At 39.2% G+C, this 18,204-nt stretch overlaps 1 protein-coding gene across 3 annotated transcripts in view; it reads left to right on the top strand.

The window, feature by feature from the left end:
* The window catches only part of NALCN (sodium leak channel, non-selective), a 303,103-nt gene that overhangs the window by 104,114 nt on the left and 180,785 nt on the right, over window positions 1–18,204 (top strand). For all 3 annotated transcript variants that reach the window (XM_070520121.1, XM_014839403.3, XM_070520122.1), the window contains 3 exons: window positions 296–438; window positions 570–674; window positions 7,629–7,715. In XM_070520121.1, coding sequence (XP_070376222.1) covers window positions 296–438; window positions 570–674; window positions 7,629–7,715 — 335 coding nt within the window. The remainder of the gene's footprint in view (window positions 1–295; window positions 439–569; window positions 675–7,628; window positions 7,716–18,204) is intronic.

The raw sequence follows: 18,204 nt of genomic DNA, 5'->3' as shown, positions 1-18,204 counted from the left end.
TCACTTGATTTGAATATTGGTTTCCTTTTCCACATTGTTAAATGCACCTAATCGCTAATGATATAAAGTTTTTTTATTGCTGGGATATTGAAATTGCCATGGCTTGAAGTCAGAAACAACTTTATCCAAATCCTAAGTATAAGAACAATACAATGTTGCATGCAATATTAGTCCCTTTAGAAGAGCTTCTGTCATTGAGAAAATGAGCATGAATAAATATTAATTGGTTTCTGAAAAATGTTTTCTCATTTCAAAAGTCCACTGTAACTCAATCTGCTCTCCTGTCTCTTGACAGGCACCAGCATATTCACGGTCTATGAGGCTGCCTCCCAGGAAGGCTGGGTGTTCCTCATGTACAGAGCCATTGACAGCTTTCCCCGCTGGCGTTCCTACTTCTATTTCATCACTCTCATATTCTTCCTTGCCTGGCTTGTTAAGGTACTGTAAAACTGCATCCTAATGAAATCTCGGTTTTCTGACAGTTTCTGCAGATCTTTTATTTGTTTTCTGTTTCCCTCCACTCCCTTGTTCCCAGTCTTTGGTAAATATGGTTTGTAATTTTCTTTCAGAATGTGTTTATCGCTGTCATCATTGAAACGTTTGCAGAAATCAGGGTCCAATTTCAACAAATGTGGGGATCAAGAAGCAGCACCACTTCCACAGCCACCACACAGGTACAGTATCGGGGGGTGAGGAGGAAGCTCACTCGACCAGGGGCATGTCTGTGCTCACCGTCAGAGGGCCTGTGTATAGGGTTAGAGTGTTTGCAATGGACAACATATGTCATTCAGAGTGAAACAATCACAGTACAGTGAGTCATGAGGAAGACTTCTCAAGTTCAAATGCCTGCCTGTGGTTTTTGAGGAATCGCCGCATCTTCAGCAGGGTCCCCCAATGCTCCTAGGAAATTGGAAGTGTCTTCGAGTTTGGCTAAAAGCAGCAGGACAGTTATTACGTAAGAGGGCAATTCAGGTCCACTGTCTTTGTTTTTATTTTTGGTTTTGTTGTGAGTGTGTGGTTTTTGTTTTTTGGGTTCTTTTGGTGTTTAGAAAGAGGAAGGGCAGGTTTATATATCTTCTTCTAGTATGAATCTTTATAAAAGAGACAGAAAGTAAAAATTCCAGAATCAAGAATGAAATGGTTTTAATGCCTTGTAACTATTAATATTAAATTTTAAGAAAAATTTAATGTAAGTTTGTAAACACTTAGACAGATCTGTTGGGACAAAGGTATCTGTGAAAGATCCAAGGTGCCATTTTACCTTGAAAATCTTTGAATTGAACTTTTAGTAATTAGATGCTAAAATGCTATTAAATATGCTAATATTTGAAAAGGCCTCATGCAGCATCTTTATGATGTTGTAAGAGTTTGAAATGTCTAGCCAATTCATTACAGATGAATAATATTGATATTATTCAATTTTGACAAACAGCTTTCAAACTTCCATGAAATATTTTTTTAAATGTTATATAGGTTATATCATAGATGTCGTGTAGGAAAGCCTTCTAAGAATCAACCACATTTAGTTCTTATTTCTTCTCTCATCTCTTTTAATAAACTATGAGAAATAATAAAGGTCCAAGTCCATTCTGACGTGTCTTTTAAATTGAGTGATAACTTCTCAAAGGGCATGTTTTCTGCTCTCGACATGGGGAACTAAATAGAACATAGAACTATGAACACAACACAGAATTTACATTCAGTGTTCCTGGGAGATGACCTAAAATGTCTTTGAAACCATATAATGCTTCTTAAGTAACTCTTATTTATAAAACCACAGCTGGAAAGGTAGTGTTTGGAAGCACCACTAAATCAGCCAGCAGTTATAATAGAAAGTGAAAAGTGAAAAGACTGTGAAAAAAGTTGTACAAAATTGTGTTGATGCAAAATTGTACTTAATCAGGAGGAATAAGTTGGTAACTCAGAGGTAATGGGTTTAGGTATTCAGGAGAGGTAATCATACAGAGAATTGTGAAAAACCTTCATTAAGAAAAATGCGGCGGCTAAAGACACGGTTGCTAGGCAACCGAAGCTCCTGCAGCAGCCTCTTGGTAAAACACCACTTGGGCTGCCTGGCAACAGGCTGTCAGGCCCCGCCCAGCCCCTCACCAGCCACTGGGCAAGTGGCCTAGATGCTTTGTGTGTGTGGAAGGGAGAGACATCATTTGCTGTGATTCTGTTACGTTTGCAAAATCTGACAGAACTCTGTGCGCAAGGACCACTTGTTAAATGGTTTAAAATACTAAATCACAAGTTTCTAATTCCAATAAAGCAGATAGGCTTTGAGGAAATAAAATAAAGATGGTTATTGTGTTGTAAAGCACACAGGTGTTCAGAAATGAAGTCAGTTTTTGCCTTTCTCTGGTATATGGGACATTTGCACTTTTTCTATATGTTATCCTCACAGAAGGACTAAGAGGGTCCCAGGCTTGGTGGGCTTGTTGATATCTCTAAGTCTATGGACTTTCCAGGAGGGCTCTGTGTGTAGAAAGAAAATTATGCCCGTTAACAGGATAAAGAAGGGGCTTTCCGACATCTTAGGCAATAATTCAGTAGGAATTGGTTCTGATGTGGACTGTTCAAAGGGAAAAGAGAGTCTGTGATGAGAACTGTTTTGTTTTTTTCTTAATAACAAAGCAGCCTGCCTCTGAGTCACAGCAAAGAAACAAATTACAGAAAAATTAATGCCAAAGGTCTTATGGAGATCATAACACAACATGTAACAGGAAAACAAAAGGAAAATGATGTGGAAAATTTCAATTAGTAGTCATTAGTTCTCCTGAACTCTGGTGGGGACGGTGGCTTTTGTACCTGCGTAATTGGTAGACGTGGGTCATTTTGCCACATGCTCAGGTATATGTTGGGTTATAGTGCAAGAGATTCAAACATCCATGATATAATGGCGCCCTGTGTGAGTCCACAACAGGACTACCCATGCCACAAGTTCTTAGGGTGTTGCCCTAGAATTGGATATTGGGATGTGCAGATGTGCAAGAAGAAATATCCTGGATGTAGCATCTCCCTAGTCCATACATTTCCTCTCGTTCCTTAGACGCTTCACCTCACATATTTGTGGGTAGTCAAGTGGTATTCTGATCTAGGCGGGTTCATGGGAGGGATGAGCTGATCTCACTTTGCCTGCGGTAGAACTGGAAGAACTGCTAACCATTAGGGCCCCACACGGCCATGTTTTTCTTCTGTAGGGTGATGAGAGACACCAGGCGGGCTCTGGCAAGCAATACATACCTAACTTTTATATATGACTCATGGTCCAATGGTTCATATTGAGGGATTGGTAAATTGGACAATCTGATTATCTCAAGAGAGCAATCATTTCTGGGTCTGTCATTATCCCTGGTTGAGCATGCTTGCTGGCCCAGGTTTTCTGAATTAATATCCCCTAATTAAGGTAGAGGATTGATAAGGGTAGAGTTGTTGTAGGATAAAAGCACACTTATAAGTGCTTCCTCCTTTGTGGTTCCATTGACATTCTTAGAATATGGGTTTCTAGAGCTCCTAAGCAATTTCTGTATAAATGTTCAATGCTGGGTTAAAAGGCAGAAAGGCATAGAAGAAAAGAAGACATGATCAAAAATGGAAAGAATTTATCCACCATAAAAGACTATGTACAACTTAATGCTCAAGGACAATACTTTAGTAAACATTTGTTTACTGCATTTCAAAACCATTGATTTCCATGTGAATATACGTCATTAAAATATGTGAGAAAGCAATTTAATGAAGGCAGATTCTGGGAAGGTCTCTTCTAGCACGGTACAATAGTCAGCTCCTTCAATAAGAAACCATAGTAATGGAATAATACAGTCACCATGGGAAGCCATAAATGAGAATTATGTTTTGTGAGGCTGAGTCAGTGAATATATCATATAATAATGAAATCTAGTCAAGTGTCTACTTTCATTATTTCATATAATAATGACTATTACCTATTTTTTTAAATGATTGATTTTTGAAAGAACTCAAAGAGGGTAAGAATTTCAAAATAAATTTTAGATTTTCTCTACATTATTATATGTATGTGTGTTTCTTGAGTTTGGAATTTTATTTCAGTTGCTAGTGATTAGCCTAGTTACCAAGATTCTTTCTCTGCCCCCGCCATTAAATAATCTGTTATTATTGTTGATGAGGATGATGAAATGTGGTCTACAGTAGAACCATCCCAAAAGCATCCTTAACTACTTTGTAAATCAAGTGACCCTTGGTAAAACCCTGGCAGTTTCAAACAGACAAGCCTGAGATAAATCTCAAGACTGAAAGCTCTATGGGTTCCCAAATGGTTGTACTAACAGGAGAGAGCTCATGGAAATTCACTCATGTTGTCATTGGTCATATTCCACTAATTCATAACGTCTTATTACAATGATTAACAGATATTGAGAACTGCATTAATCATGTGTTAATGGCTTTACAAGCAATCATATTTCATCTTCACAATAATATTGTGAGGTAGGTACTATTATTGTTTCTGCTTTGCAGATTAAAAAATGACAAGGATTGGAAAGTTAATTAGTTTACCGCATGTTACATAACTGGTAGGTGGTGGACCTGGGACTTAGAACCAGGTTGATCAGCTGTAAGAGCCTTCAGTTTTACTCACTGAGATCCTTCTTCTTTTTAATTTAGTCATTACGGGCCCTGCTGTCAACACACTGTCTTTGTTCTGGCCCCATGAGAACTTCTCTTTTCTGAAAAAAGAGTATTCTTGTTGGTTGTAAGGTGGAGAAAAGGGCATTCTCATACATTTTTACTAAGAGTGTAAATTGAAATATCCTTTCTAGAAAAGTTAGGCAATATGTATCAAATTAGAAACTATATTTGATCAAGAGATTCCACTTCTAGGAATTTATTCTAAGAAAAATTTGAGGCAGTGCTCAAAGATATACATTCAAGAATGTTTATAGAGTCATTTTGATTTAAAAAAATAATATGAACCCTAGCAATAAGTTATTGGTTATAAATTATGAACTTAGAATAAATGCAAGCCATTAAATCATGATTAAATTTGTTGACATGAAAATATTCAGACAACATATTAATGAAAAAAATGGGCTCATGTTTTTGTGTATGTGTGTGTGTATAACATTCCTGGAAGGTTAACTCTAAAATGTTAGAGGTGGTTGTCTCTGGGTGTTGAGTTTAAGAATTTTTTACAGCTCAGCCACATTTTTAAGTATTTAATAGTAAAACTGTATTAATTATATACTGAGAGGGGAAACGAAACTTACATCTTTAAAGTGAAATAAATCATTGGACATTCAAACTGATGCCACTTGTATTACTTAAGTTCAGCTACAAGGGACAAAAAGCCCCAAACAAGTGGCTTATGTGAGACAGCATTCCTTTCTCTCTCATGTAAAGTTATTGGAGGCCATTCAAGGTTGCCGTGGTGGACGTAGTGCCGCAAATCCAGATTCCTTCCACCTTTTTGCTCCACCTTGCATAACCTTCATTCCTAAAGTTGCTTTGTGGACTAAGGTGGCTGCTGTAGCTCTAACCCTCACATCCCTATTCCAGAAAGCAGGAAGGAAAAGAATGGAAAGAAAGAGAAAGTTTCTGCTTATATCTCATGGGGCAGTATGTAATTACATGATCAAGATGAGCTTCAAAAAAAGAAAAGAATTAGTCCTTTTTCTTTTTGGTGACCCAGTGTTCGTGTAAAAATTTTCTTACTTTGGAAGACAGGGAGAATAGATTTTGCAGGACAACTGGCAGCCCCTGCCATACTCCTTTAAGGACTTCAGTTCCTGGGGATTCCTGGTTTCGGATATCCCATCGTCTGCCTCACATAGCTACTGTTATATTAACTAATCTAAATGGCATTTTATAATTCGGGGAACTAAAGAGAAATTGAACATGTTTGCATTTCCTTCGCTTTATTTCATACAAAGAAGTGACCTTGAGACAACACTTTTACTAACATTTAAATTGATTCATTTGATTTTGGTCTACTGGAAGAAATAATTTAACAGAGAAAATTAGTCTGCTACTGATCAAAGCACATATATGCCGCAGGAATCTTTGTGCCAGGATAAGAGAGCACGGGATGTGTGCACGGAGGGGTTTCAGCTGGTGACTGACGGGACTGCTTTTGTCTTTTCTCCTTGAAAGGAGACTCCCAGAATTGTGACAGGAACTGTAAAAGGCACTTTAGCAGGTTTGCATTTCAACCAATGTATGTATTCTCAGAATGAGCCTGTTCCTAAAGGATGTGCTTAATTTTGCCACTAAAGATACCTTTTAAAATTCACTCTAAAGGGTATCAGAATCCTATAAATGGACAGCTGAGGAAACTGCTTTGTAATTGGCGTCTTTGATCAAAGAATCTTCGTGTAAATGCACACCTCCATTTTGTCATTTTAAAAGTAAATTCATATATGGCCTGTGGCTTTCGGTGCTTGTCGCCCACTGCCTCACGTATTTTATAGAGGACACGTTTTCTTTCTGCAGATGACTACCAGGAGTTTGAAATTACCATTATAAACCCTAGGTAATGGGATCTTTGTGTCATGTCCTATTTCCATCCACAATTACCCCTCTGAACACAGGGTCAGACTAACACGAGGACATAGATAAGTACTGCAAAGAAAATGTTTATTTAAATGTATGAAACAGCGACCTTGGGCGAGAACGAAACAGTGAATGCTTGTAGTTAGTGCCCTTTCTTAGAGAAATAAAATCCTTAATTCCTATCACTACCACCTCCATACACACACACACACACACCCCCCCCCCCACAAGGAATCGGAAACAAAATATGTTAGTGGGAAAATACTTATAAGTGGGAAATGTCTTCCAGCTGAATGTAGTATTGACAGATAGCTAATTTTTGAGGTGGTAGAACATGCAGTAAGATAATAACCTAGGCATTTCAATCAGCTGAGCAGCCGGGTCAGTGACTGTCAGGTTTAGTATCTTATACTATCCTGAATTTCATCACGTTCATCTTTTAAGGAAAAACAAAATACTTTTTCCCTTCATAAATATGTACATAAAATTTTTGCTGAGCGGATTAATTGTGACCTAGTTAAAATAAGTTCACCAAGTCTATTAAGTGATATGTCAGTCTCCTACCGTTAAAATAACATCACCCTCTTTCCTTATACTACATGCACATTTCTTATATTATTTATCCTGAGAATATTTTTCTATTGGCTCAGTGAGGAATGTCCACTAAATAAAGATAAAAATTCACCACTTCTAGTAAAAACATACCAGACGCAATGCTTTGGAATTCTAATGTTCTATTTCTCCCAGATCTAATATATGATAATCAGTATAATGGTGATAGAATACCTACTTTACAGTCTTATGGAGAATATTTGGGCAATTATATGCAAAGCATATGTGAGGCATAAAGGACCAGATACACAGCAAGTGCCCAATAAATACAAGCTCTGATCATTCTTCTTATTGTTATTATTACTATTTCACTTAAATTTTCAGGGTTAAAATGAACATAATTGGAATGACTCATGTTCTAAAAATAAATCCGTAAGAGGACAAATCTTTGATAACATAAAAAAATATTAAAAGCTGGAGACATAAAGTTGGAGTTCTCAATGTTCCATATTAAGTGTCTCTGACTCATCTCCCTCTTTGTCTTGAAGATGTTTCATGAAGACGCTGCTGGCGGGTGGCAGCTGGTGGCTGTGGATGTCAACAAGCCCCAGGGACGTGCTCCAGCCTGCCTCCAGGTGCGGTACAATGCCATTTTTAAAACTCATCCAGCAAAGGTCTTTGACTTTTATTTTATACAAGGAAATCCACAGCTCTGCAAGCTCTAGATCTGCCCAAATTTATTGTCTTGGAGTTGGGGATAGTATTTTCCTCCATCCTGTATTCCCAGGACCTAGCATTTTTTCAGCCACACCTTAGTGATTTGGTAAATTTCTGGTGAATGAATGCACACACAGGTGATGGCATGCCAGCAGTATTGAACCTGTGAAGAATTTTGTTGTCGCATTAAATCTTATAAAAATGTTCTTCCAAAAGGCCTGAGTTATTTGGGGGTGGGTGGTCACGATCATAATTCACTTAACTGAGTACCTTACTGAGTCCTGGGAAGGACTATCTTTAATAGGTAGTCTGTTCTGCATCTGCAAGCTCTCCGAGCAGCGTGGTGTAATAAAGGTACTTCCTTAACGAAGTTCACCTCTGCAAACATGAGGCGATGGGATTAGAAGGGGCCTGAGTCCTGGGAGGTGGTCAGGGCATGGGCCATCAGGTCTTGGCCTGTGCAGTTTCTGGACTTAGCATCTGCTCTGAGCGCCTCATAAAGCCCCATAAACTCCTTTTCTTTGGTGGACCACTCTGGCACCTTCTCTTGCTTTGTCCCCCTCCCTGCCCCTAAATATCAATAATTCTTGTTCAAAACCATGTCACCTTCTCAAGAGCAGCATCTCTGCCACTCCACGGCGTTTGCACTATTTCCGTTTCCCTGCTCTTTTAGGGGGAACAATTAAGCAGCCTCATCTTGGGAACAGAGAACCGATTCTTCCTCCTGGAGAATTTTATTTTCTTCACTCTCTTCTGCTTTCGGTTAAAAATCCTCTTCTCAGAAAGGGCTGCTTTTATAGTTCTTCGTATTCCCTGCCCACATAATTTGGAGAAGGGATTTTCATGTACTTCAGCGTGAGAACACACCTTCTTTCTTTCTTTTGGATCTTTCTCCAGGTGGGGGCTCATTGTGCGTTTCAAGCATTGATACATGAGAAGCAAAATATTGTACTCTTATCCATCCTTGTGGGCTCCGTGTATATGGCCGTTTAATCATATATGTAGTTACGTGTTTCTATCGGTTAAAAGGATGGAGGGGAGAAAGAGGAAGAGTTTACAATGAATATTGATAATATTTAATATTATTTTGTGGTTCTCTTTCTGCCACACATTTGATGGTGACAATGCTGATGATGATTCAATTACTACAACTACGTCTACTCCTACTATTGCCGCCAGTAGTAACAACAATAACAATTGTAGTAGCAGCTTCTTGCCTAAAAAGCACTTTCACTTACGTTACTCAGGATTCCATCAGCTGATATTTACTGACACTAAGATAGTCCTGAACAGGAAGAGCACAGTCCCTGCCCTCATGGAGCTGACAGGGTGTTTCAGGGTGGGAAGAGAAAACCAGCACTGAACTAGCAATTATAAGAATAATGGGAATTTTAAAGAAGTAATGCAGGGTGCTATGGGAATATGCATTTTAGAGTCCTTGCTCCTCATCTGGGAAGTCAGAGAAGGTCCTCATAAGGTAGTGATATTTAAACCGAGACCAAGAATGAGGGAGGGAGTGACTAAGGATGAGGCTCAGTGCAGCCCTGTGACGTAGAAAGACTGGCGTGCTCTATCAGCCTTTGTAGATGAGGACGCGGGGATCTGGAGGGCCTGGGTGAGTCGCCTGATGTTACACTTCAACCAGATGGAGAAGCCAGGACTTGTACCTGAGCCTTCTGGTTCCTAGTTTCCGGCTTTATCCAGCTGAAAAAATATGCCGAAGAAACGCAAGTTCATAATAGAAATAAATTATCGGGCCTGCCATGAGTACCAAATCAGAATCTTACTGGACCTTGAATACCTTGCTTAAAAATCTATTAAGTGTTTGTTAATAGATGCCTTACGGTTGTAATCTGGAATTAGGAAGAAAGTTAGCCTCCTTATCACAGAGGTTTGAGATGGCAAGAGATAAATGGCAAGGGGGGTGTGATGGAGTACACAGCACTGAGCAGGCGTATAGGAAAATAAAGGTTGGCGGAGAGGCAGGTAGATGTTAGGCTCGAAGTGTGTGGTTGTGGCACCCAAGAGACCTGCATATTAGACCTGTGTTGTGAATATGGCAGCATGCTTGATAAGTTTTATGCATGATGATGCATACGGTTTGAAATGAGAGGAGAAGGAAGTCAGACAATTCAGTATGAAGGAAGTTCCCTTCAGCTCAGCTTCACATAGTTGGTCCTAAATCAAGCTTTCCGGAACGAGCCGATTTGAAAGTGTATGGATGAAAAGTGGGATGGCCAAGAGAACGTCTTTTTGTCCTGGGCATGAACTGTGAATAGAGAGAGTACATTTCCATGTCTGAGTGAAAAACTAGTCATTCATTAATTAATTAAAAGAGAAAGAAAGAAAACAAGTAAAGAAAAAATATTTACATAAAATGGTCAGGAAATAATAGTTGGCTGTTACAAATGATTAACGCCATTTAAAACTAGGTGACAGGACAATTTTCATCTGAATCATCCAGTCCCTCACTGTGTAGGATTATAATGACATCTCCCCCTCAAGGACAAACAGTAGTGTGTATCGCTTCTTTTTATTTTTAAAATAAGCAAAATGTGAATATATTCCCCTACAACATATTTTAAACTATAGAAATAAAAGAAAAAGTAAGAGTTGCTTTAACTCCTCTGGACTTATCCTCCCTCATTCTCCTTCCAGAGGTAACCAAGAGGTTCATGTTAAGACCCAGTTCTTCTAAGACCCTTTATTCCTGCATTTATACGTCGTGTCTCTCATAAAACTGCATTCTTGCCCCCAGGAGGCGCCATATCATTTTCACAGAGTGTTTCTAGAACACTCATCCTTCAGAATTCAGCTCAAACATCATCCTCAGAGAACAGATCAGGTACCGTGGTTATATATTCCAATATCATCCTATACTTTTGCGTTTATGATAATTTTAATAAAATAAATTAAACTGGTATAGTTGGTTATTTAATGTCTGTTTCTCCAACCAGAGGAAGCTCTGTGACACTAGGGAACACAGTGGGCATGGTCACTGCTAGAACTGTAGCTGACGCGTGGAAGATGTTCAGCTGGTCTTCTCTAAACGAGAGGGCCATCAAGTGAAAGAACATCGCAGCTGCTTCTTGGCTTCTAAAAGTACTTATTTGACTTCTCACGTAGAAGCTGTTCTATTTGTCCTCTTATTCTCGTCTCTAGGAACTAGAAATCAAGTAGATTATGGCAATAACACGCATTTCTATAAAAGCACTTATTTCTAAGTCTAAAACAAGCAGTCCATTTGGAGTTTGTTTTTAGAAAGAACCTCTCCCAGGTGGATGGCTTTAGATGACGTTGGGTACTTTTGACAGCACTTCTCTTCTGAAACATGGTGGTAGAGGCTCGACAGGACATAACCGTGACTTCTGTTATGACTCACTGCTTTCAGAATTCTTTTTATCTTCTTTAGCATGTGAAATAAATAGGTCTGTGTTTAGAAGCGTAGTCTTAGTCAGAAATAACATAGTTGAAAAGAACCAAAACCAATTCCTATCTTAACAAAAGAGAAGAATTTTTTGGAATGAAACAATTGAACAGCTGTAATTAAATTTAGTTTGCAATTGTTGAAATGCATTAGAAAAATTAGGTATCAACAATATCTGAGAGATGGCAATCTGTTGACCCAGAAACCCCATTTGAGTATTAGGAATTGTTGATTTTGTCCTGAGTGGAACTTTGTTTGAAAATTTGACCCAAACTTTAAAAAACAGATTGTTTTCATGAAAATCCGTATATCCTACTGCTTTTGTAAAATAGAAAGATCTGGCAACACAGGGCTCTCACTCCCACATGGCTATAATTGGCTGGATCTGGGTGATGGCTGCCTATTGGCCTGGGCGCAGAGTCTCCATTTTCCCCTCAGTCTCCTGACACTCCATATTGTCCCCACAGCACTAGAAATGAGTGTTTTATTTATCCATGGATTCGGACAGTTACTTTTCCCAGAGTAGAAAAATATTTCTCCTTCTCCATGACTCTATGGTGGGAAAATAAATAAATAACAAATTGATAAATACATAAATAAATGCATGTGCGGAGGAATAATTTGTTTGCAGGAAGAGAAGAGAAATGCACCTGTTTCTTTGTAGACATGGAGAAAGTACTTAGTGTGCACCTCTGTGTTTAATGCATGACTCCACTTTTCTCCGTTATAGGACCTGCTGGGTCTCGGGACCCATTTGTTTGGGCGACCCATGAAATAAGTTACAGTAATCTGACTTTAGATCACAAAGATGGTGTAATAGTAAGTAGTGCATAAATTTCAGTTAGTATTGCAAAATAGCCTTTCCGTAAATTTTATGTTTTCAAAATTTCGCAATGAAATTATAGCTCATCATAAATGGCGACCGTCTCAAATTCCTTTATAAATGGTTTTAAAATCATTTCTTTCCTTGTTTCAGGTGAAATTGCTTTGAATTCACTAACTTTCTTCATTGGTACAATGTCTTATATTTTTCCTTTATTTTATGCTTTCTGCATCCTAGTCTGATTTGTTGGCATGAACATCTGTCTGTCTTCCCCACCAACTATAAGTAATTCAGTAATTTAATACAATAAGATTGATTGATGTGGCTTAATCTTCCCTACTGCTGTTAAACCAAGTAGACGATACAACTGATGCCTCTGTGATTCCAGGGCTTTGATGTGTAATAGTTGATGTTTTTCTCTCTCTTTGTAGGTATGTATCTATCTATATAAAAGATATATATGTATCTTTTACATTTTTTTACAATACCAGAATGAATCTATGAGGATTTCATGTATATTCCAGTGAGCAGTGATTAGGATCTGAGCAATAGGAACAATTTTTTTATTGTTTCCCTACATTCCTACATATACACACATCTTTCACCTTATTTCCAACGTTGCGATCATTGTGGTTTTTCTGCCCCCTCTCTACATACGTTGATTATGGAGCTATCAAATGAAACAGGGCACTTAGAGATCTTCTTACTCTTCTATGGAATAATAGGCTCTATAGAGCCATTTATAGAGGGAAAAACAGGAACCTTTGGTCTGTAATTTGAAACTCTACAAATTCTATTCTATATTCTGAGACACAAATTATAAGCATAATTATAACTATAATTATAACTATAATTATAATCATAATGGGAGTCATATGCAGGCATACAGGGAAAGGATTCAATCTGGCACCCTTAGGGTGTTTCTTTTCTATTTTTGTAATAAATGAAAATACATGTGCTCTTAAATTTAATTGCAAAACCACAGGTTCAGAGCAGGAAGACAAGCAGAACCGTATTGGTGACCTGGTAGGTTATGTGTGGTGAGCTCTCTGATGCCCCTTGTTCAAATTTTTAGTTAATTAACTTAATGTTAATGAAGTTAATTTGCTAGGACATTTTTCGTGTTTATCCAGTTTGGAATGAAATTCATACCATATTTAAAAAGAAACTTACCTATGGTAAATCTGTGCAGTTCCTAATAAATTCATTCCTAAGTTAAGGGCAAATAAGCGAATGTCCTGTGGCCCCTGAAACACCCCCTCGGTCCTGCCTGGAATGTCTTTCTGCTGCTTTCTCTGCTTCCCTGTGCACTGCTGATATGCTCCTGGTCTGGGGTGCCAGCCCTTCCCGTCTTTGGTCCTTACTGTGGGAACAAGATGGCTGGAAGTGACAAGGAAAGCCTGAGAACATAGGTAACCCAAACCCTACACCCAGCTTCCTTTTCTTTTTTGTGCTACAGCTGCCTCCAGCTCATCTCCTGCATAACCTGCTCTCACGCCTGCCTCTCCAGCTACAGACATCCTTACTTCCTTCTATGAAGGAATACCCAGTACTGCATCTTTCCTGAGGGAGAATGAGTCACCCTATTGTAGCCTCTTAGAGAGTAAGCTATGAAGACAGACATATTTCAGCTATGCTACTTATTAGTATGACCTTGGGCATATTTCTGTAAAATGGGGATAATACCTCTTTCCCCAGCTTGTGAGAATTAAGTGAGTATTTCTATCCTGGTCAAGAATTATTTGATCGCAAGGGGCAGACCTTATCCTCACAGGGAGCATTTGCTGCGAGCATCATCAGGCCTGCCAGACGACTATGCTTTCAGTGCCTTTCTCTCCATCTTTGTTCGGTCCATGTGATTTCTCGTCTTTGTTTTGGTCTGTGCATCTGCCTCTGTTTTCCTCTTTGAAGACTTGCTTTATTCTGTTTCTTGCATATTGCCTGAATATGGCAGATCGTGACTGAGTTTGGTAACCTCTCATTCAGGCGTTCTAAAGAGACTCACCAGAAAACGTCCAAAGATGAGTGTGAAGCTGGAAGAAAAGAGGTTGGCCAGAGGCAGTAGGTCACAGGAATTGAATAGAAGCAGCAGGTCCACTTTAGCCAAGTATTGGGTTTTCCTACACCATGAACTCAAAGTAATTTTCCCTTCTTAATCCCCTCTGAAAAGCTTGCCCCAGTTTCTGCCTATGCGACCCACTACTCAGCACCCTCATGAGCTGCATGGAGTGAGTGGAGAAGGGATGTAACTCTTTGATCAGGAGTAGGGGAAGTTGGCATCAGTAGTCAGAACTCAGGGATAGCTTTTCCTATTAAACTTTTAATTCTTATAGGAGTTGAGAAGTCTGTTGAGGGCTAAATGGGCTATTATGGTCTGACCTGAAGTTTAAATCACCTGTAAAATAGTTTCTTTGGAGAAACACCACATAGTTTCCATGAGTTTACAGAGGAATAATTTGTAAATTAGAGCCATTTAACAATATAGTATTCAATCATTTCCTTACATGAAAAATATATTATGAAATAATGTAGAAACACAAATAGCAACAATACCTATGTATCCAGTATTAAAAATAATAATAACTGCATTTATTGACCGCTCACTATGGGTCAGGCACAGTGTCTTAGAAGTTAAGGGTTCTGGTCACCAATTCCATTGCGGGGTGGGAGCGTTTTCCCACACCACCAAGCAATTCTCTGACACCGGCTGGGTGTCCTACAGTTCAACTCAATTCTAACACTGTCTACTTGGCGATAGCATCTGATCCCAAAGGTTAAAGGCTCAGTCTTACAAGACTGCTCCCTCTCCCACTTCAGATGCCAGCTGAAGTCCAGTCACTGGGGCTTCTGACCAACCAACTATAGATTGGAGGTTCCAACAACCCTCTCCATGGGTTCAATTAATTTGCTGGAACAGCTCACAGAACTCAGAGAAACATTTTACTTACTAGATTGTGGGATTATTGTAAAACGACATAACTAAGGAACAGCTAGATGGAACAGATTGCATAAGGCAAGGTATGGAGAAAGGGCACAGAGCTCCCATGTTCTCTGAGCGTACCACTCTCCCAGCACCTCCATGTGTTCACCAGCCCCAGGAGACTTCTGAACCCTGTCCTTTTGGGGTTTTATGGAGGCTTCATTACATAGGCATGATTGATCAAGTCACTGGCCATTGGCATTGAACTCAATCTCCAGCCCTCCACCCTCCCTGGAGGTCTGGTGTTAGGCCAGAATGTTCCAACCCTCTAATCACATAGTTTGCTCCTTTCATGACCAGCCCTCCCACTCTCCTTAGGTGCTTTCCAAAAGTCACCTCGTTAACATAACAAAAGACACCTTTATGGCTCTCAGCCCAGGAAATTCCACAGGTTTTAGAAGCTGTGTCCCAGGGACCAGGACAAAAACCAAATATATATTTTTATCATAAATCACAATATCACAGATGTATTAAATTATTTCATGCTCATAACAATACTATGAATGTGGGTACTATTTTGATCTCTGTTTGAAAATGAGAAGATTGAGGCCAGAGAGCTTACGTAACTTGATGGAGGTCACATAACTAGTTACTGACTGGGAATTTTATCACAGGCAGTCTACCTCATATTTTTAACCACTTCATTTTCATCACTCTATATTATTCTACCATAATAATATACCACAGTTTGTCCATTCATTCATTCATTCATTGTCCTATTGATGGACATTGAGATTGTTTTTATTGTTTTGCTACTGCAAACATTCCAGGACCCTTCTTGTCCATGCCTTTTTGCACATTGTGGTAGTTATTTGCGCATCTATAATGAGGAGAGCAATTGCTGGGTTCAAGGATGTGAACAACCTGAGGCTTTATGAGACTTTCCCTAATGGCTGCCCAGGTGGTAGGGCCACTGTTTACTCCTACCAGCAACGTGTAAGAGTTCTTCATTGTTTCACATCCTTGTCTACACTTGATGTTATCAGACGTTTACACCTAATGACATGAAATGATATAGCACAGTGTTAAATTCAGATCTCCCTGATTACAGCCTATGGATGTTGAGCACTTTTTTCATATATACATAGGCCACTTATATTTTCTGTAGGTTGCTTATTCATGTCCGTTGCCTGTTTACCTGTTGATTTTCCCAAATGATTTTCAGAAATTCTGTACAACTTTAAAGGGCTTAGCACTTCTGTCTAACTGAGAAGACGTTAAAATATTAGAGAGATAGGTCTAAAATATTAATGCTTGACCTATGGATGCACATTTTACTCCTCCACCATCTTCAGGCAATAACACAGTTCTTTTATGTGGTATTACCAAAACCACTTAGAAACTTCGAAAGTTTCTTCAGTGTGTCCTTTAGTGTGAGTCTCAGAAAAGTGAAAAGTTATAATTGACTCTTTTAGCATCAACCGATTACTTAGTTGTTTAAACTCTATTTTAGCTTAAGCAACAGCTGAGTGAAGAGGTCACCCTAATGCATGATAAATAGAATTCTGTTAAATCGGAACCTCATTTCTCAGCTGCTGCTGTGACACGCTGTTTGTCTCCTGCCTCTCAGGTAGTAGTTTTCATCTCTTGACAGTTTGGCAGATGTGGCTGCACAGTTTTGAGCCATCTTCCAACACACACCCAGTAATCTATTATCGCAAAGAAAGTCCCTGACAAGAAAATGAAAGTATGCATGAGACCCGGCAAGCTCGCACTCGATTTCTCCCTGGTAACATCCCATCGTGTGCCTCCTTCTGTAAAGAACAGAGATAATAGGCTCTTATAATAAGTAGGTCAAATTGTGGGAAAATTATTACTATAGAGTTTTAATGCTTTTTTGAGAAAATTTCCATTGAAGGCGAAGACTGGGGGAGGTGGACTGTGTGATATGTGTATCTCAAGTGATGAAGTGACATCCTGAGCAATTCTTAAACATTTGTCTTCTTAATGAAGCTTCCCACAAACTGGCAGATGATTTCAAGAATTGGTTGAGCCCATGAGAACTTAGGTTCCATCCGCAAGCAGACCTCTTCTATACTGACAGACCAGTGTGAGAAGACAGTGTGTCCAGCTAAGACAGTGTGGCCCAGGAGAACCTGGGAAGATTTGCTAAGTCTCCCCAGAGCCTCAGTTTTCTGACCTGAAAAACAGGGATAATAATATCTCTCAGAGTTTTGTAAGAATTAGAACTATTGCACGTGAGATGGCGTGGGGTGTGGAATGCAGTGGGTCACTCACTCCGTGGAAATGATTAGCATGACTGTTAGCATATCTTCTAACTCCGTCACTCTCTCGGAGGATTCTGTTCGCTTCCGGGAAGTCGGCTCTCGTGCACACCCACAGTCCAGGGACCTCGTAGCCTTTAGTTCTAGCCCCGTTTCCTGAGTCTGAGAAGTGTATTTCTAAACATCCAGCAGACATGTTCCCAGGTGTTCTCAGGGACACATCTGCCCTCTTATATGGAAAATGAAATGCACCTCTCCCCTACCCTTTCCCATATAGAAATCAGGCTTTTCCTGCATCTCCAGAAACCTGTACACAAACCTATAACATGCCCCTCTTTGTCCTCCCCAAATCTCATCTGTCTTCAATTGTGACATTAATTCAGTCTTTTGAATTTCTCTGAATTTTGTCTCCTCCACTCCATCCTAATGTCCATCCCTTCAAAATTAGGTCAAATAAAGCTTCCTCAACAGAAGGATCTCTTGACTCCTTGATTATATTTGGTTACTTTCTTCTCTATGTCCAGTTGCTTCCATTATAACTTTCACATGATAAGTGCTTAGCAAATATTTGGGGGATTATGTGTGAATGTGCACACACACATGCTCTCATGGACAAAACGATGCAGCCTCACACCCAGCAGACACAAATTCTTACTCTCCTCTTACTCAGATGCCGGTGACCCCTCCCCCCAACATGTTCATCCTCACACGCTCATCTTCAGTTTCTAACAGCAGAACATCAAACAGCTGGCTTAGAGGAAAAGTTTTGGGGCAAAAAAAGGAATACAAAAATTATTCTATAATAACTTAGAATGAGAATTAGCAACAGGAAGAGTAAAATAGCTAAAGGCAAAATAGCATAAACAAAAGTTGTAAGAAGGTAGCTAAAAGGTTAATTGAAAAAGACTTATTATAGTCTTAAAACCAGTTATGGCCAAATCAGCTAAAGAGA

The sequence above is a fragment of the Equus asinus genome, chromosome 11, assembly GCF_041296235.1.
Source record: "Equus asinus isolate D_3611 breed Donkey chromosome 11, EquAss-T2T_v2, whole genome shotgun sequence".
NCBI lineage: Eukaryota > Metazoa > Chordata > Mammalia > Perissodactyla > Equidae > Equus > Equus asinus.
Note: the sequence above shows the minus strand (reverse complement) of the source record. Positions and strands in the feature narration are given on the sequence as shown.